The sequence below is a fragment of the Perca flavescens genome, chromosome 16 (assembly GCF_004354835.1).
Source record: "Perca flavescens isolate YP-PL-M2 chromosome 16, PFLA_1.0, whole genome shotgun sequence".
NCBI lineage: Eukaryota > Metazoa > Chordata > Actinopteri > Perciformes > Percidae > Perca > Perca flavescens.
This window is the reverse complement of record NC_041346.1, coordinates 4660318-4680635: the sequence shown is the minus strand read 5'-3', so window position 1 is coordinate 4680635 and position 20318 is coordinate 4660318. Positions and strand designations below refer to the sequence as shown.

Below are 20318 nucleotides of genomic sequence, written 5' to 3'. Positions count from 1 at the left end.
TCTGAAGCATACTGTACTACTAGGAATGCATGTATAGCATGAGATATCACAGCAGATTACACTCCCATAGACACTGTTAATATTCATGAAAAGTCTGAAGCCAGTTTTTCTTTCTGTTAACCAACGCTGCACAGGTTGGAAAAACTCGGGCCGAAGCATTAGAGTACCAAGCTCAGCTGGCTCAGGCGGAGCAGGAGGCCCAGGCCGTGCGCGGGGAGCTGGAGCAGGAAGTAGAGGAGGTGCGCAGGGAGCTGCTGGGGCGGCTAGCGGAGCTGGAGTCTCTTCCCGAAGCCTTACGACGTTCCGAACTCCAGCTGCAGGAGGCTCAGGACAGGGAGAGCAGCCAGGATAGACGCAGCATGGAGCTTAGCACAACCCTGACTGATCTCCGCATGAAGGTCACAATAATCCTTTGCATGCAAGCTCAAGATTGCATCACAAAATAACGATTTTTATTCCAAGTTAAAGTGCTAATTTGGAAATGAATCAGATATTACAACAGTGGTCCCCCTACAGGGAGCCCAGAGTTATAACAGGGGGGTGCAGCAACACTAAATATAAATATATATGCTTGACTAATGCTTGGTTCTGCTACACTGCTAGGCATGGCATGTGAAGCAGACGTTAACATTGCCAAAGCAAGTGTAAAAACTAAACAAAAATAAATAAAAAGTGTAAACAGAGCTGTGTAACATTGTAATCAAATATATAAATAGTTTATTCTAAGCCAATATATACACGCAGTATTACAACATTGATTTTGAGAAGACGATATGCCAAATTCAAACACTGGCCTCCATATAACATTTTTCATTGTAATGTGTAATACCAAATCAGATTTGGATATTTTGCTGAATGCTTATGGTACAAAAGAAAATTGTTTAATGGAACTAAATAGGAAGTAAGCGCTATGCTTTCATCAAAAGCAGTGGATATGCCATTGGCAAAAAAAAATAACTTCAATCACCAGGGTCATAGCATTTATGGAAAGTGTGGTTTGAATTTTAAATTCAAGTATATGATAAAGGCCACTATATACAGTATCTCACAAAAGTGAGTACACCCCTCACATTTTAGTAAATATTTCATTATATCTTTTAATGGGACAACACTGAAGAAATGACACTTTGCTACAATGTAAAGTATTAAGTTTACAGCTTGTATAACAGTGTAAATGTGCAGTCCCCTCAAAATAACTCAACATACAGCCATTAATGTCTAAACCGCTGGCAACAAAATTCAGTACACCCCTATGTTAAATTCCCATAGAGGCATGCAGATTTTTATTTTTAAAGGCCAGTTATTTCATGGATTCGGGATACTATGCATCCTGATAAAGTTCCCTTGGCCTTTGGAATTAAAATAGCCCCACATCATCACATGCCCTTCACCATACGGGTTACTTTCCATAAAATCATCTCTCAATGCATATCAAACTAGCTATTAGGCTAACTGACATACAACCATGCCAATCTCTAGGTATGGTGAAGGGCATGTGATGATGTGGGGCTATTTTAATTCCAAAGACCAAGGGAACGTTATCAGGATGCATAGTATCCTGGATAATATGCATCCTGATAAAGAGATGATAGAGATGATTTTATGGAATCTACCCCATGCCAATCTCTAGGTATGGTGAAGGGAATGTGATGATGGATGATGTGGGGCTATTTTAATTCCAAAGGCCAAGGGAACTTTATCAGGATGCATAGTATCCTGGATCCATGAAATAACTGGCCTTTAATAAATAAAAATCTGCCTGCCTCTATGGGAATTTAACATAGGGGTGTACTGACTTTTGTTGCCAGCGGTTTAGACATTAATGGCTGTATGTTGAGTTATTTTGAGGGGACTGCACATTTACACTGTTATACAAGCTGTAAACTTAGTACTTTACATTGTAGCAAAGTGTCATTTCTTCAGTGTTTTCCCATTAAAAGATATAATTAAATATTTACTAAAATGTGAGGGGTGTACTCACTTTTGTGAGATACTGTATTTACAACAAATGTATTATTAAAGTTAACTTTTGCCAATGAATTTATTTCAGCTGGCATTAAAAATGTTTTTTTAAGTACATCATCCATCTTGCTGCTAGAACCTTAAGTCAGACTACACACATGCAATTAGTTTTAGTAACCGCTCTAAGTAGGACATGATCATTGATCATCTGATAAAGGACATGTCTATTGTTGTGTTTAGGTGGAGACCCAGGGCAGCCAAGTAGAGCTTCTAAGACAGAACAACAAGGTGCTGCTGGAGGAGAAAAGACAGCTTCAGCAGCAAGTGGAGAGTATGGAAAGGTCAGTTACCACTTCTGCTTTTATCCACTGGCATTGGCACTTTGTGTTACAGTAAGACGATGACTTAAGTTGAGGGCAGCTACGCTCGTATTGTAAGTGCAATAAAAAGTTAAGGCCAATATAGTACTTCATCAAACCGTAAGTGAATGCGTGTCCCAAGCCAGGATGGGAAATTAACTTTTTACAAAGTGAATATCAACCAGCCACTGACAGATATGTTCAAATTTGATTAATTCAATAATATATTATTATTTTGTTTTAAATCCATCAACTATTTTCATATTATACCAGCATTTGCTAGACTGGGTAAACACAGCCCGATCTGCTGGCGATTTCGCCATGCAGCTCAAGCTGGAAACCTGTACATTTATCTATCCTGCTTCCGTTACAAATCTACGGGGACCAATCACAAACTGGCTTATCCACCTGGCGCGCTATTGGCGAGTTTAACACGATAACGATAGAGAAGCGACGGCAAACAGCTTTTTGTTTACATTCAACATGGCAGCCACCAAAGTGCAGCAACCCGTTGATGCCGCTGTTGCTGCTGTTTTTAAAGATTTCAAAGGCAAGTACGTCGCCCAGATCGTTGGTCTGATTAGTTGAAGGACTATCTAATTGCACACAGAGTCACTTGAACTATGCCCGTTGATCACGCCTCTTGTGCAGTAGAAAAAATATATAGTAGACTCCCCAGACTAATGTTAAATCTTAAAAGATTGAGCTTGGTCTGGTGATAGCCAGACTAAGCATTTGCAGCATCCTGAGCCTTTTTGGTAAGGTTATTAGGAACAACCCAAAGCAGTTTTATTCTCCCTGAAACAAGTTTTCTTTATTTTTTAAAGAATTATATAAAAAAAAGAATCCCAACTATTTTTGCAATTTCATCGCAACAAAAATACAGAAGACATTGCAACTTTTATTGCTATTTTATTTAAATTTTTTTACGAAAGCTGCTGCAAAATAAGGCATTTTTGCTCGCAACAATCTCAAAAAAAGGATGCAAATTCCTGGTGAGACTGGTTTAGAACAACTTGTATATCCCAATACAATACACATTTTCTATAGGCTCAGTCTGCCGCAAAAACAACAATTCCAGTTCTGGTTCCATGGTATCAGAATTTTGGATCATTAATTGAGTACTCACCGCTTCCGAAACAAGTCGGCCAAGTATTGGACTTGGCACCACCTTCTTCTTCCTCCAAACCAGTCACTTGGATTGATGTACAAACAACTATCACTGGATTACTTGGACACTGAAGAAAACTGGAGTTATATATATAATTTCCTATGATTTCTAAGCAGATGTATTGAAGTTTAGTCTTGATGGAAATCAGATACAATGATATGAAAACTGTAGGTGTGAGGGTTAGAAAATATCTGTCCGTTGAGATTTGACTGAGTTATGGAAAAGGAGTATGATTTTTGACACAAATTACAGTAATCTGGCGCTATGGGTTTTAAAGTACCCTAATTGCCTCTATTAGCTGTATGTCAAAGCCACTGCTGCTGTTGAGACTGCTTACCTTTTTAATAAGCAGGCCAAATCAGCAGCCAAACTACAATAACTAACTTCCTGTTGTTTTTAGAACACAGACATGTACTATATTGCTCTACCATCACTACCACGGGAGGTTATACTGCCTTTGAAATCCCCAAGCAACATATGGTGACAACTCCTGTGTCTGGTCATCTGAACTTTAACCAACCTTTTGTGGTCTATACGGATGCCAGTAAAGTCAGCTTTGGAGCAGTGCTGGTCCAGCAGACAGGGTAGGGGACAGAAGAGGTGTTGGCCTTCGCAAGTTGAAGAGAAAAATTATTTCACCACCAAACTTGAGTGCCTGGCTGTTGTATGGGTTGTGGAAAAGTGGAGATATTACCTTTTTAAGGGAGATTCTTCATCATGGTAACAGACTGGTTGGGTCTTCAAGACCCAAATACCCAACACCAGACTGATCTGGTAGGCCCTGCATCTACAGGAGTTCACATTTGCTGTGGAGTAAAGAAAAGGCAAATAGATTTAGAGATTTAGGGATATTCGTTTCCACAAGCAGTACACATAGCAATAACTAGCAACATATAGATATACACATAGCAATATACAAACATAGTACACAAAATCTCAATGAATGCATTCAAATCAATGCAATCTGCCTCGCTGACACATCTCACAACTGTGTCAGCGAGGCAGATTGTTTCACGGCTGCTATTGCAGATGGGACAACAATAATACAGTTTCTGATGCTCTGTCCACAGCCCCAGGTGAGACGAACAGCCGCTCTCATCTGTGCAACCCTGCTAGCTACCCCAAAACCAACCCCAATAAAAGATCTTCCAATTTCTGATAAGATCATATGGAAGGCACAGCAGTAAGATCTTCATTTCCAGGTATTGTACCAGACTATCCTTGAGAAGGGCGACGTTGTTGCGAATGCATCCACCAAATTCACTATAATAGAGGACATGGTATACAGACAAAATGTCACATAAAACCACGTATCAGCTGTAAATACCAGAGCCTGGCTGTCATCAACTCCTTCATAGGTTCTATGAAGATCTTCTGGCTGGGTCGATACATAACCTACAGAAGAATGCAATCGTTACTGGCCAAGACTGAGTATGGAGGTCAGAGAAATTGTCAAGTGTGTCAAGCCTACAAACCCGAAAGCAGGAGAGTAGCCAGAAAGCAGACCTTTCTTAAATGGGTCCATTTCAGACAATTTCAAAGATGAACTCACTCTTATTTGTCGACTACTATTCCCCGATGGGTTGAGTGTTTTACCCTGAAAAAAGCTACAAGCAGAATCTGTGTTGAAAATAACTTAACCTGTTGGGGGCACTGCGACTTGGCCTTTGGGACCAAGGCCCACAGTTTGTTGCCATCATCTTCAAAGATCAGAACCTGAATCCACAAACAATCTGACGGAAATAATAAACCAGACTCTCAAAACAATGATAGCATCATTTGTAGAAAACAATCACAAGCAATGGGATAAACACTCACCTAAATTCAGGTTTGCCATCAATTCTGCAACCCCAGCCAAGGACCCCTAGAAGCTATGTCCCTGCCAAGACCGGGCCCACCAGACTCACTGCCTACTCAAAATTGTGCAGCAATTGCTCATGCAAGAATTTGTGGGGAAAAAACTTACACAAAGCACAGTTGGAGTTAGAAGAAAAGAGTGTGGCTGTATGGTCACCACTCTCTCAAAAGCTGAAAAATTGCTGCTAAACTGGCTCCTAAATGGCAAGGACCACATGAATCATGCAGCAAACGGGGCCAGTCAACTATTTCATTGTGCTGGAGGACACTAGCCTAGAAATCTAGATGCACCCTAGCGGCAGCAAATTTAATTTGCAGCCAGGGGGGTCTAGGCACTCTCCGTTGGCTTGCGAGCTGGAAAAACCAAAATTTGGTCAGGCCAATCACATCGTGTATAGAGTCGGTGGGCGGGGCTTATGACTGCTGCTGCTGGGAACAGCGGTCTTCAGGAAGACTTGGAGTTAAGCTTTTCTTTGAGAAAAGAACAAAGAATGGCACTGAAATCATTCTTAAAAAAGGAAGATGTGTTCGGAGTTTTGCCGAACTGATATGGCAAAAGTTTAAAGTTTAATCGATCAACTAGCTTCGCTACCTTCTTTGTTGCTCTGCCTGGTTGTAGCGCTATCCTATTGCGTGCAGAGGGAATTTGAAAGACAACAGTTTATCCCGCCCCTCGGATTGATAAATGGTGAGTTCCCAGACCCAACATCTTGATGTGGGTCTGGCTTGTCAGGCTAGGAGGACACTGGAGAGGACTGCAAAACAGTTAACATCTCCAGACTGAAACCCTGCTACCCCACGGCAGAAGAAGTGGAGGAGCAACAACGTAAAGGCCTCTTGTAACTGTTTTCAGAGGAGAGCTATGATGAGGAATTTAATGGGTTTACATCTACTGCAACCAATCAATCACAACAGGACAAACAAAATCAAAGAAACAGTGTACTGGAAATTTTTATTTATTTTAAATTACCATCCTGTAGGTACATTTTTCCAAGGTGGGAGCTATCTGCTATCACTACCACGGGACGTTATTTTGAATCACACACACCCATCTCTGTCACAGACACAGTTTTTCTTGTAATAGGGTACCACGATATTGAAAAATACTGACTTCTTTTTTTCTGCGATATAGAAATACACTCACCTAAAGGATTATTAGGAACACCATACTAATACTGTGTTTGACCCTATCCTATAAATATGGGCCAACATTTCTAAAGAATGCTTCCAGCACCTTGTTGAATCAATGACCGCAAGAATTAAAGCAGTTCTGAAGGCGAAAGGGATCTCCCACACCATTACACCACCACCACCACCAGCCTGCACAGTGGTAACAAGGCATGACGGATCCATGTTCTCATTCGGTTTACGTCAAATTCTGAATCGTGAATGTCCCAACAGAAATCGAGAATCATCAGACCAAGCAACATTTTTCCAGTCTTCAACTGTCCAATTTTTATGAGCTTGTGCAAATTGTAGCCTAAGTTTCCTATTTTTAGTGGAGAAGAGTGGTACCCGGTGGGGTCTTCTGCTGTTTTAGCCCATCCGCCTCAAGGTTGTTCGTGTTGTGGCTTCACAAATGCTTTGCTTCAGCATACTGGATGTTTTTCCTTTTTCAGACCATTCTTTGTAAATCCTAGAAATGGTTGTGCGTGAAAATCCCAGTAACTGAGCAGATTGTGAAATACTGAGAACAGCCTGTCTGGCACCAACAACCACGCCAAGCTCAAAGTTACTTAGATCACCTTTCTTTCTCATTCTGACATTCAGTTTGGAGGTCAGGATATAGTCTAGACCTGGACCACACCCCTAAATGCATTGAAGCAGCTGCCGTGTGGGTGGTTGATTAGATAATTTCATTAACATGAAATTTAACAGGTGTTCCTAATAATCCTTTAGGTAAGTGTATATTGGCATATGAAAAAATAGCCTATTTTCATTCTCTAGGAGGGCCTAGGGCAATGCTCTCCTTGAAGAAAAGTTTGTACATTTTAAAGTTACATGCATCAATCTGGTGCACTCTGAGAGCAATCTATGGAGAACTTTGTGCTCTTGTAAACTATTTTGTTACCTTCAACGTCAGCTGGGTTATTGCGATATCACAAGATTACACAAGAATTGCTGGATTTTCTGTGCCTATAAAAGTTGATTGTTAGCGTGCATTCACATTGCCGGCGTCAGCCTCAGACTGTGTGGTGAAAAAGCAGGTCTCTTCATTCATTTTGAATGGGGGTAGTACGTTTAGGCTGCGGCGGGGGGTGCCACAGGGGGGAGCCAGAAAGAAATGTAGCGGCCTGCGGTGAAAAGTTGAGACTGAGTACATTTTTTGAGAAACACAACCAGACGTCACGCTGCGGTGGCCAATCATGTAACCTGCAACCAGACTTCAGTCGGTAGCCAGCCTTCTTAGCTTTCTCTGCCTGCTTTTTAAGGAAGGTTTTAAGTAAAACAAAGGGCGTTCATTTTTCAGAAGTTTTTATGTTGAAAACAAGTCACTGAGACTGCCCTAGCAGTAACAAGAAAGTAATCATTCATGTTTACAAACACACATTAACTTTTCTTCTCCTTATTCTTCTGTGTGTAATGTTGGTGTCATACAGTGTCTTTGCATAGTGAGGAGAACATAGTTAAGAAGCCGAGCATGTTCAGAACTAGCTTAACAGTGACTACCATTAACAACAACAACAGCATGTGTTACAGCTGAGCAATAAAGTGACAGCGCTGCAGAGGAGGGTCTGGCTAGTCCACACAGCATTCCAGGATGGGAGAAAAACGTGCTCTGGTTTATTGGCATTTCTTTAAACTAATCACAATCATCATGGGCAGCGCTATGCGCCGGACAGAGCCACAGTGTCGCTGCCAAATAGCCTCGGGAAGGAACTTCTTCTGGTGGAACGTGTACGTTAAAAAGTTGTTTTAGTCGTGCAACAGAAAACTCAGATTGGACAGATAGTCTAGCTAGCTGCCTGGATTTACCCTGCACAGATCTGAGGAGCATTTAACCATTTTCCTCATAAATCCACCGGAGTTTACAATTCCAACACAAAAAAAGCGGAAGGTAAGGGACATTCATCTGAAAAAAAGTGACATTTGCCGGAATTTCTGGCAGCTACGGCGCAATCCCTGCATTGGAACATCGTGGATATAGACTAAATAGACTAAATACAACATAAATGGCTACTTTGGCTAGACAATTTCTGAAAACAACAAATCCCCCCCCACCCCCTAAAAAAAAGAACAACACTTCTGGAGTTGCCAGGGGGTGCGTGGAAAGATTGTATCCAACTACTGTATTTTGAAAATGTTGAAATTATGATTTGAAAATACACACACATATAATCTCTCCACATATTAACATTAAGTCAACTTTTATAGTTTGATTGGTGGGAGTTTTTACAGGATTACAGCAGCTACAGATGACAGATCTTTTTTGCTCTTTTTTCAGTGGCCATATTAATGTTTCTGTTTTTTTATTGTTGTTGCTTTCCTGTCTTGTCTCATCTTGCAGAAAACTGGAGGAGGCTAGCAGTCAGAACCGTGACCTGCTAGTGGTCGTTGCCAAACGGGAAGACACCATCCACAGCAATCAGCTTTGTCTGGAAGAAAAAACGAGAGAATGTTCGCTGCTAAGCCGAAAGCTGGAGGAGGCTCTGGGTGATGCTCGCCAACAGGTCTGAAACTGAACAATGGTCTCACTAGAGTTTTCTACGGAAGTGCATTGCATTCACAAAAGAAAAGAAAAGTAGACACCTTATCTCATAATTATGAGATCAGGATTACTTTGGACTCTGTGTTCAGCTCACTGTATGTTAGTAGCTTCTAACTGAATCTCTGTGGTTTGAAGTTTAGTTTCTATATTATGTCTATTATTTTATATTTCATGTTCGCTTATAATAGTCATGTTGACTTACTGTTGATTAAGACCCAACATTTCCCGTTTTTGTCGCTTCATAATGAAAGCATTTACAGTAAATAATAAAATAATGGGGGCCTGTATTGTGAAGAATTCATAGGCCGCCGGTTTGACCCCTTAGTTCACCGGCTTATTCCTGACAGTATGAGCGACAGTATGATAATACCATCCAAAACACATGATTCCCACATGATTTCTGTGACATGAAAAATACTTTGAATGGGTACATAGTTCCGCTCACAGTTAAATAGGCGGCCCTTAATGCCCCTGTTTTGACCGGATTTTAAAATCTGATCTGAGTGATCGGATCACAAAGGGCTCACTAATTAAATCCAATGTGTCAAACTTTTATCGAAAAGCCTTTCCTGATTTTATTTGAGCTTGAACCTCCTTTGAACTGTCTTTTATTCTTTTTAAATGTTTTTTTCTACTCTTACCTACACAGTACAGGTTTTTATACACCAAATAGTTTCATTTGTTTTAAAAACCTGATGTTTGTATGACTGGTCTGTTTTATTGTTTCGTGAAGCACTTTGTAATGTGGATTTAGAAAAATGTTCTATAAATAAGATTTATTATTATTATTATTATTTATCTTCAGATGTCAGAGACCAGAGGACTTGCTGCCACTAAAGAACGCTCCACCCAGTCCAAGATACTGGACCTAGAGACTCAACTTAGCAGGACTACCTCAGAAATAAACCAACTGCGACACAGCAAAGAGGAGGTAAAGGCCTTCATTATTAGTATTTGTATGTATTAGCTGTGTCAGTAGGTCTACAAGGTTTGTGTTTATGATGCTCAGGTGGAGCGGCGGTACCACAGCCGACTGCAAGATGTGAAGGATCGCCTGGAGCAGTCAGACAGCACCAACCGAAGCCTGCAGAACTACGTCCAGTTCCTCAAAGCCTCCTATGCAAATGTGTTTGGAGACTCTGCCCTTGGCAGCTCACTGCGTGCCCCCTCACCCGTCTGACAGCCTGTCTGTCAGAGTTGTATCATAAGCACACATTCCAAAACAGTATAGTGGTGTTGTAAAGATGGCATGCTTGGTCAGTTGCCTTTTTTGATTTTGAACCAGTTAGGTGAAGAGCAACAGTATCCATTGGCTGCTAGTGGGGCTTTTAGAATGTATGACTTGTCTCTGTAAAGATTTATTTGGAACTGAACAATATTTTATTGGTAGACAATAAAATGTCACTGGATTTTTTTTTAACTATTTAAATCCTAAGAGATCCTTTGTAATATTAAAGGCAGGGTTGGTAATGTTGAAAAGCTAGCAAGATTTGAAAGTAGAATCTCCTCAGGGCTCCGTCTAACCCCTCCCCCTGCGCTCGGGGCTCCCCCCACCCCCACACACATACACAAAGATGTGCACAAGCACTGCTGCGTTGCTGCTTCAGAGCAGTAGACTTGCAGTGACTCCGAGCTCACGCATCGTACACGGGAGGTGTAGAGTATGCACAGCAGGGCAAGAAGACTTTTCCTTGGTTCTTTCCAAGCAGACTGCGAGGCAGTGACTGGTTGGCCTTTTCACAGGATTAAAGTAGCTATAGATGACGGATCTTTTTCTCTTCTTTTTCAGAGTTAATAAGTTATTTATTGCTGTCGGGGTGTAAACAATATTTAAAATAATATATAAAATGTGTATATTGGATATGGTTACCAATCCTGCTTTAAAAGACCTAAATGTGGGATTAAAATGTTTCTTTGATGACTCACTGTGACAGACAGCAACTCACACTGCTAACACCCCTTTCCTAGCTTCGGTGGCCGTTATGTTGAATGTAAACAAGAAGCTGCTTGGTCGCTTCTCTATCGTCATCGTGTAAAAACCCGGCAATAGCGGGCCAGGTGGATAAGCCAGTTTGTGATTGGTGCCGGCAGATCGGGCTGGGTTTACCCAGTCTACCAAGCACCTGTAACCGGCAGCCCTTTATCTATATATACAACTCTGTAGCTAAACCATCCATGACACATTATGTGCTTCATGAAACTGAAGTTGGAGCGTTATTTCTATCCGCATATTTCCGGTAAAAACACGAAGCTAGGGAGGGGCTTGTCACGGCTATTGATTGCCATTCAAAGTAGCCAATAGTTCTGCGTGGGCATTACACTCCAGCCTCCCTCACCAGAGTGGCAGCAGCTAAACATTGGACACAGGAAGCGGCCTGTTCTCATGATCCATATGTGCAAAAAGATATAAAAAGTTAAGCACTGTAATTCGTATGATTTCCATGTAATTTTTGTTTAATGTTCTTAAGAACAAATAAACTCACTCACCGCCGTGAAAAGGTGCAGCACTGATGTTTCTCTCTGTGACAGTTAGACTTGTGTGTTGGTATGAGATGCTGAGGGGCAAAGCAACAGTTTGGAATGAGAACAGGCTGCACAACCTGAACTCTGTTATTGGCTGGGGGTTACACACTCACATGGGGTCTACAGGCTCTTTGTTGACACAAACACACTCTCCTAAATAAGGAGAAAAGAGAAAATGCCGACAGATACATAGGTAACACCACCACACCCTACTAGTGGGTGATAAGTAATTATGATATATTATAGATTGTTAAAGTGATTACTTTTGTATTTACTTTTATAATACTTTTGTACTTTTGTATTAGTCTATACATTGATTTTTGAGGAAAGCACTGCATATTATACCTTTAAATGATCTATGCTCTTTGATTGTATGGAGCTGAAAACATTGGTGCTATCGCTGTCCTTTGGCTGGCACAAGACAAAACAGTGTGTCAAAACAATTTTGAGTTTGCTGTTTCACATACTAGACTAGTGGAATCATTGTTGCTTGTTCATAGAGTGTATTTAATAACAGAATAATTTATATCCACTATGGGTAACTTAAAAGCATCAATAAAACAACAACCTGAGTCAAATTGACTAAAGATTAAGTGCACTTGTCATTTTTGCTCTTATTTTGTCCGGTTACAAGTTGACCTTGGTTCTCTGAGTGAAGAGACCATCTCTCCACAGAGTTACATATTCCATATGTACAGGGGACTGACCCACTGGGGGCAGTTGAGATACTGTAGTCTTTTCACTCAGAGAACCAAGGTTACCTTGTAACCAAACTTTCTCTATCATGTCGAGACTATCTCTCCACAGAGTTACATATTCCATATTTACAGGGGACACTGTAAGACACCCAGCGAGGAGACAAAGGAGACGGAGCAGAAAAGCACCCCCACACTCCTCGGGATACTCAACCCTGGTATTTGAATGAGAAAACCCCACAAGACACAAAGGTTGGGCGTGAAAGGATAAAGTCCGCTCAGAAGCCTGCCTTCTGCAAGGCCAACTGACGGGATACCAACACTCTCTGGCCGGGCCAAACACCCTCAATGGCACAGTGGTGTGGCCAATATGTTGGTCACTGCATAGTGGCACTTAGCACCCATTCCCCAAAGGAGGTGCCAGCAGCCACTTGGAAGCAATAAAACCTGGCAGAAGGTGGAACTCAGTGTTAAGGGAGAGTCACTTTAGAAGTGCTCCAAGACCTGCATCCAAACCCCAAAAAGGGACAAAAGAGATATAAGGGCCTTATAGATTGCTGGCCCCTGCAAGCCTCTGAGAAACCAGGAAACCAGGAACAGTCATGCTCTTTCAGTGTGAAAGCACCAGCACACACTTCCCTGATCACTGCCAACATTCCTTACAGAGTATAGCTGACATTCCTGCCGCCAGCTGGGTCGGCACAAACGACAGGATAACCTGTGCTGTCGCAAAGTAGGGAACCACCTGGTAAGCTTGTACCATGTGGCTGCCCTAGTATTTGGAAGGGGCCCGGGCCTCTTGCACTGTCCTTACCACCCGCTCTGGCAAGCCCAGAGCTCCGGAGCAGGTGCGCCATAGCATCTCGTCGAAGAGTAGAGGAATAGCCGAAAACCATTTAATGTGGATCCAAAGAAGAGCCACCAGATGTAGCCTCAATCAGTCAGCCTTAATTCTCAAAGAAGAGGCCGGAGGAAGGAAAGGCGCAAAGCAGACCCTGAGACCACAAGTGAGCCAGAGCGTCCCACCCCTGAGTTAACAGCCCCCAGCACATGCAATGCTCTTAGAAGAGGGGATGTGCCCACAGCTACAGCTTGGTCGCCAGTTTGAACAGGACAGGCGAGCCCAGCCCCCCATCCTGACAATGACCTGATGACCTCTCAGTCTGGGCAGGGACTGGTGAAGTGCTAGGTTCAGTACAGCTCTCAGCTCCAAGGCATTGATATGCGCCATACAGAGGTGCTGTTGCAAAATGGCCTTGGGAAGGAATTTATTTTAGCCGTGCAACAGAAAACTCCGATTGGACAGTTAGTCTAGCTAGCTGTCTCGATTTACCCTGCAAAGATCTTAGGAGCAGTAAACCATAGTCCTCACTGGTATGGAGGAAATATTTATTCATAATTCAAATTGAAAGTCCAAAGAGAAATTGAAAGTCCAAAGGGAAAACAAAAGCGAGATCAAATTAAAAATATTATTTTTAAAATTTTCCATTTGGCTTTTGAATTTAATATTTGGCTTTTGAATTTCAATTTATCATTGGTTTTGAATTTTCATTTAATATTTGGCTTTTGAATTTCAATTTAACATTGGATTTTTGGACAAAAGGCCGTCAATCAGGAGTGATTGTTGTGAGGAGGCTCCATGTTGGAGAATAGCGCGGACACGCACCTCACACCGCGCGCACCACCCGGAGAAAAAAGTGAGAGAAAGAAAAAGGAGAGGTCGCAGTTCGGACGATGAATGTTGAGATTGTGTGTGTGTGTGTGTGTGTGTGTGTGTGTGTGTGTGTGTGTCCTCGAAATCTGACCACACACAAACACACGTAAGCAGAGCTACCCACACCCATGTTTCTACTGTTGCTTAATTAAATATAACATCAAAAGTTTAACCATTTTAATAAAATGCAAGAAATAGATCATGTTAAAAAATAGAAACCAAAATGTTTGGAAATTATTAATTTTTTTCCTTTTGAGAAAAAAGGTACAAGACAGATGACTAAATGAATGCAATTTCATTTTTTGTTAATAACACTACATACATTTATAAAGACCTTCACGGATTATAATTTAACCATTAGTCTGAGTCGTGTTTTAAACAGACACACCTGGGGCGAAGTTGGGAACCAGAATCAGCTTTAAATCCAGTCCTAATCTAGTCCTCACTAACACTGGCCCAATTATAGTAACTACATGAAAATTTCACGGTTGTTGCATGAAATGTTGTTTCTGTTTAGCTTACATCATCATTTTCTATCATGTGAAACAAGACCCAGCCTAGTGGTGAAGCTGCAGACAGATGCTTAACAGTGTGCTCCTCAGCAGTAAGCTCCCCCTGCTGCTCATAAGGTGCCTCTGCATCCCTTTGGTTTCAGACCCTCCCACCAGCCTTTGATCCACGCCTCCTCATTTACATTGACATGTGTCAAGTCCAAATGAAAAGGCAATGTTAAATGGAAATTCAAAAGCCAAATATTAAATGAAAATTAAAATCCAATGTTAAATTGAAATTCAAAAGCCAAATATTAAATGAAAATTAAAATCCAATGTTAAATTGAAATTCAAAAGCCAAATATTAAATGAAATTAAAATCCAATGTTAAATTGAAATTCAAAAGCCAAATGAAAATTAAAATCCAATGTTAAATTGAAATTCAAAAGCCAAATATTAAATGAAAATTAAAATCAATTTCTCTTTGGACTTTCAATTTGAATTATGAATAAATATTTCCTCCATACAGTGGAGTTAAAATTCCAACACCGAGAAAGCAGTCTCGATAACAGCTATCTGGCCGAAAAGAGTGTGATCCAGCGGAATTCCCAGTGGCAATGGAGCAATCCCAAAATTCGTGGATATGAAATGCCCAGAGGCTGTTCCAAAGGTTGCTGACCGCGCAGCCTTCGTGGACAGCACCATAACCTGCCTAAGGGCACATCTGCAGAGACCTTGTGCTTTCTCTGTAAACCACTGGTCCCAGCGTACCCCCCCCCCCCTCCTCTAACGACTTGAAAAGAAACCATCACCAATTGTAAAATATTATGATTTTGCTATTATCTCTATCTGCTTATGATCATGATGGCCGCATTCCTACACTTATAAAATGCAATTCAATGTGGAATTAATCTAAGTATTCAGAATACGTTACTCAGATTGAGTAATGTAACGGAATACGTTACAAATTACATTTTTGGGCATGTATTCTGTAACAGAATACGTTTTGAAAGTATCCTTCCAACACTGATCTCATCCCCCTCTTTCTCCCACTTTCCTGACTTAATCTGTCCTATAAATAAAGGCAAGCAAAGCCAAAAAAAATAATCTTCCAAATAAGGGCACCGGAAGTATGGGCCTTGCTTCCTCTACTTTAAGCCCCTGGCCCAATAACTGTGCAAGATACAGTCCAAAAACTTAACAGATGTGTAGTTGAGATCTACAAGTAAATGAAAGCTGAGTTTGAAGATGGGTGTGGTCCTAGCATAACTAGAGTCCATCTAGTTTAGTCTGAGATTGTCAGCACCAACTTTCAGTTCTAAAACCCTCCATCACAGGATTAAACACCAGCTGTGATGCAAAATCGGGCCAGGGGTGTAAAGTGGTGGAGGCCAATGGCCCTTTCCCTACTTCCCATCCCCCTACTTCCAGTGCCTTGCTCCGACCACCACCATCTTTAAACTCGGCTTTCATTTTGATCTCAACAAAACACTTAACTCAAATAGTACTCCTTAAATCACACTTAAATATGGTACCTTACCTCGTTTTCAGTTACCTCAAAGCGTTTGTGAAGGCTGCCCTGTCTCTCCTTATTTATTTCTCCTTGCTGCCCCACTCTACAACATGAATTCTTGAAAGTAATATTCAAGGTACTTATCTTGCCGACAGAGAAGTCGAATGGCTGATTACACTCCACTTTTTTGAAAGAGTCAATCCTAATTCCGGTTGCAATTAAACACATTAAAATATTTTCTGCAGCATCAGGTCTTTGATTAAATATAAATAAATGTGAACTTTGGCCCATTACACATGCAGAATTTTTTTCTTCTTTTGTTTGATTTTTGTATGTGCAAGTACATTGAGAGCAACCAAAACCGGAGTCAAATTCCTTGTTTGTGTAAATTTACCTGGTCAATAAAGCTGATTGTGATATTCAATGATTGCTGATTTGTGCCACAACCACTAGTATCGCTTAATATTAGGTTATATGAATATGACAATCAGGGTAAAATAAGCTGAAGTAGTAGGCCAAAACTAATTTTATGTTGAGCATGTAATGATCTGAGAGGTTCGGGTACTTCCGGTATTCGTCGCTTTTTCCCGTAGAGCTGCAGAAAATTACGTCACATTTAGTAAAAAAAAAAAAAAAAAAAAAAAAGAAAAGAAACAGCCATCCCAGAGAGCAGAGCAGTCTCGCATCCTTCGTCGTCGATCCGTCTGAATAGCCACACAAGCTCACATTCGTAAGCTCTTTCGAAAACAGACCAAGGTATGAAAAATGCTTACATTTTTTATGTACGAATTGGCCATTTTTAAACAGATAAATTTCACAATGTAGACCGTACAAGTTGGCCCTGTTCCTAATTCAATTTGTGTTCCCTGACCGCTACGGGTTTGCTAGCTCGGTGGCTAACGTTAGCTAACGTTATCTGCAAGCGTTGTTGTTGTTGTTGGATGCTTATTACTGTATGGTAACTTGAAATAACGATAGACGGCTAACTGGTTTGCTTCTAAAGCTGTCTGTGGGTTAACGTTAGATATGATCTATTAGCCACCCTACCATATGACACCAGTTTGCATTGACATATCGTTACATTTAACGTTAACGTCACCTGCGTTGCATTCAGACATTCATAAGTCGGTATATTTAACGTCAGCTAACTATAACTATTATGATTATCCCTGGAAACTGTAACGATAACGTTAAGATAATGCTGGTTAACGTATGTAAAATGTTCATGTAAGCGAGCTGCTAGCGTAATCCGCTAGTTAGCTAGCTAGTTTACAACGTAAAACGTTTATTTTGCAAATTCGGATTCACCAATATTCATTGAATTATGTCTTCAATCAAAGTTGGTACATTGTGTGTTTTGAATCTACAAATGAAATACCACTGGAATAAAAAATGGCAAGGTTATGTAGGTGGCTAACGTTACGTTAGCTTTGTCGGCCATGGCTGAAAGAGAGCCGCCGCCCAGTGCAGCCTTTGGACATCTGGCCTCAGCTGTCAGTCCTCTTATTACTCTACAATTATATAAATGCGGTGTGAATGAGTGTAACGTGACACATCCTCTGATGGACGGATATTCTCAATTGAATGAACAATATGTGAGACAGCTTTGACTAATTGTCAGTTGCTAGCGTTAGACCTACATGTTTTTAAGGAATGGAACAATGCTATGAAAACACTTTGATATTTCCAGCAGACTGTGACGGAATATACTTTACATGAAGATAGTTTATAGTTTGCATAAATACGGTTGTGCACAGTAAAAACAGCTGGCTTTGTGATAACGTGAGAGCGCTATTTTACACCTCCGCAACTGACCGTCCAGGCAGCTGGCAATGTCAGGGTGGTGCCAAGTTCTTCACATTCCAACTGCCCCTCCACTCTTCAAAGGAATTCAGACCAGAGTTTGGTTTTTCCAGCTCGCAAGCCAGACCCCCCCGCGGCTGTGAATTAAATTTGCTGCCGCTAGGGTGCGTCTAGATTTCTAAGCTACTGGATTGAAGCAGCAAATATTCAGTGTAAGAGTAAAAAATGACATAACATTATTTATAATACGTTTATTTGATTCACAGCTGCTATATAGTGTTTTGACCTTGACAACCCAACTGTATTTTACCGTAAACTTGCCACTAGTTATCTTTCTAAAGCAGGCGCAATCGCTTGTTTGCTAAGAGTCGGGTCGGTGATTGTGTAAAGGTGTTCACGAGATATATAGCAACCTTTCGTGAACTTGTGAATTTCGCCAGCCGTCTTCTCTCCTTTATTGAGACAGACGCTGTGTGCACGGGCAGCTTACCCTCACCTTAACCAATGGTGTGTGTGTGTGTGTGTGTGTGTGTGTGTGTGTGTGTGTGTGTGTGTGTGTGTGTGTGTGTGTGTGTGTGTGTGTGTGTGTGTGTGTGTGTGTGTGTGTGTGTGTGTGTGTGTGTGTGTGTGTGTGTGTGTGTGTGTGAGACAGAGAGACGGAGGAGAGCAGGGTAAGGAAATGCAGAACGTTTTAGATAGCGTTTAAAAGAAAAATAAAAAAATTAATAACAAAACGCAATGTGCGGCAGCCGGTGTTGATAGTGAGGCGCACCGCCACACATTAGTCTATGTGTGGGGAAACACTGCAGTAAATGACAGCAAAATGCAGTAAAGGCTCTCACAGCTGAGCTGAAACAGAAACACTTTGCTGCAACATATGTTGTTTCTGATTAATGACTTATCATTTTAATAACCATTTTTATTTTATATATATAACGAGTTGAAACATACAGTTTTCTGCAGCTAAAAGCTAATACTTGTGCTGTTCCTCTTATTTCATAGCCCTTACAGAACTTTTTTTTTATCCATCCTGGAAATCCAGCATTTTTCGGGGTCTTTGTGCAATAATAATAAATCCAAACTGTTACGTCCAAGATTGATAAACTTTATGTCCATAATTAATGTAATAATAAAAATGTGGTGCTCTGGAAGATCATCAATCACAAGCTTGTTTACGTCTTTTCAAAAGCGTCTGGACCTTTTTTTTGAGAAGTGTAAATAGTTTGACCACTACATAAGTTATAATGGTCCCATAACTTTTTTTTTTTTTTTTTTTTTTTTTTTACATTCAAGTGACATTACCGCAGCACAAATATTATATTATGTAATAGCCCAGTTTGTCCTGAAAAAAAAGATCTTTATAGATTGACTGTGCACAACAGGGTTTATCAAATAAAACCTGGTTGACCATAAATTGTCAAAAATACATTAGGGCTCATAGGGTTAAATAAAAAGGTTGATGATTGATCATATGATATAATTTAATGATGTTTTTATGTTAAAGGTCAAGGTAATGTACAAAAACAACATTCATTACGGGACAGTTCCGAGAAGATGGTGAAAAGTTAAGGGAGAGCCCTGACAAATAATTAACTATTAAACACTCAACAGATGATTTAGTGTGGAGACAAACACTTAGCTTCATTGTCCTCTGCATTTCCCCCATTGCAGGTCAAGCAGTAAACAAGGAAGTAGGCTACTAGTTTCTATTTAGAACGAGCAAAGAATATTTCTCTTTGTTTGATAAGTACTCGCGGCCCGCTGAACTGCAAGCTGCTGATGTGTCTTGGGTGAGAGAGAGATAGGGAAAGAGAGCGCCATGGTGCTGTGACAGAGATATAAAACTTATTTTTTCGTTCTACGTTCTAAAGCACAGTGAGACCAAATTTATGTTGTTGTTGTCGTTGCCCATTTCTAACCAATGACATAATTTTTCCGGCCCTGGTTGCTAGCGACCCTGGTCATGTGCAATTCACATTGAAATCAACCCATGTCCGACCCACCTATCAACCTGGGTCACGAAAGCCGACATCGTCAACGCGGGTTAACCTTTTCAAGCACAAAGTCAACCTTAGTTCAACCCTGTTTGAGCCCTCAGTGTGAAAGGGGTATAAGTAAGCGCTGTAGCCTGACCTGATATTGCTGTGATACAGAAACATAGAAGGAAAATGGGACAGCTCTTTGAGCTGTACCGCCTAAAATACTTCCCAGATATTCCCAGCGCAAATACCAGGTTCCTCTACGCCGCCTTATTTTAATTTGATTGTATTACAATCCTCACTTGATTACATGTCATATGAATATTGTTCGCCGTGTTACAACTGACTCTGACAGCAAAAGTAAACATGTTTCTTTTTCTTCAAAGGAACAAGTGCATTTTTTCCCAAAAATATTGCTCATTCCATTATTTGGCTGAATAGCTGGACTTGGGCAACAGGAAATGTACATTAGTTAGCCTGGCTGTGGTTCCAGCCAATGTTTGTAATGCAAAGTAGACATACCACAACAACAATGCATGTAC

At 40.9% G+C, this 20318-nt stretch overlaps 2 protein-coding genes across 9 annotated transcripts in view; both read left to right on the top strand.

Annotated features, from left to right (window-relative positions):
* odf2a (outer dense fiber of sperm tails 2a) overlaps nt 1-12174 on the top strand; it is a 52524-nt gene extending 40350 nt beyond the window's left edge. For all 6 annotated transcript variants that reach the window (XM_028601038.1, XM_028601039.1, XM_028601036.1 and 3 more), the window contains 5 exons: nt 135-398; nt 2203-2303; nt 8858-9020; nt 9864-9989; nt 10068-12174. In XM_028601038.1, the coding sequence (XP_028456839.1) occupies nt 135-398; nt 2203-2303; nt 8858-9020; nt 9864-9989; nt 10068-10238 (825 nt within the window). In that variant the 3' untranslated portion in view covers nt 10239-12174. The remainder of the gene's footprint in view (nt 1-134; nt 399-2202; nt 2304-8857; nt 9021-9863; nt 9990-10067) is intronic.
* Nucleotides 12175-16651: 4477 nt separating this feature from the next.
* The window catches only part of sptan1 (spectrin alpha, non-erythrocytic 1), a 61417-nt gene continuing 57750 nt past the window's right edge, over nt 16652-20318 (top strand). For all 3 annotated transcript variants that reach the window (XM_028601470.1, XM_028601469.1, XM_028601468.1), the window contains exon 1: nt 16652-16750. The gene's annotated coding sequence lies outside the window, so the exon portion shown is untranslated. The remainder of the gene's footprint in view (nt 16751-20318) is intronic.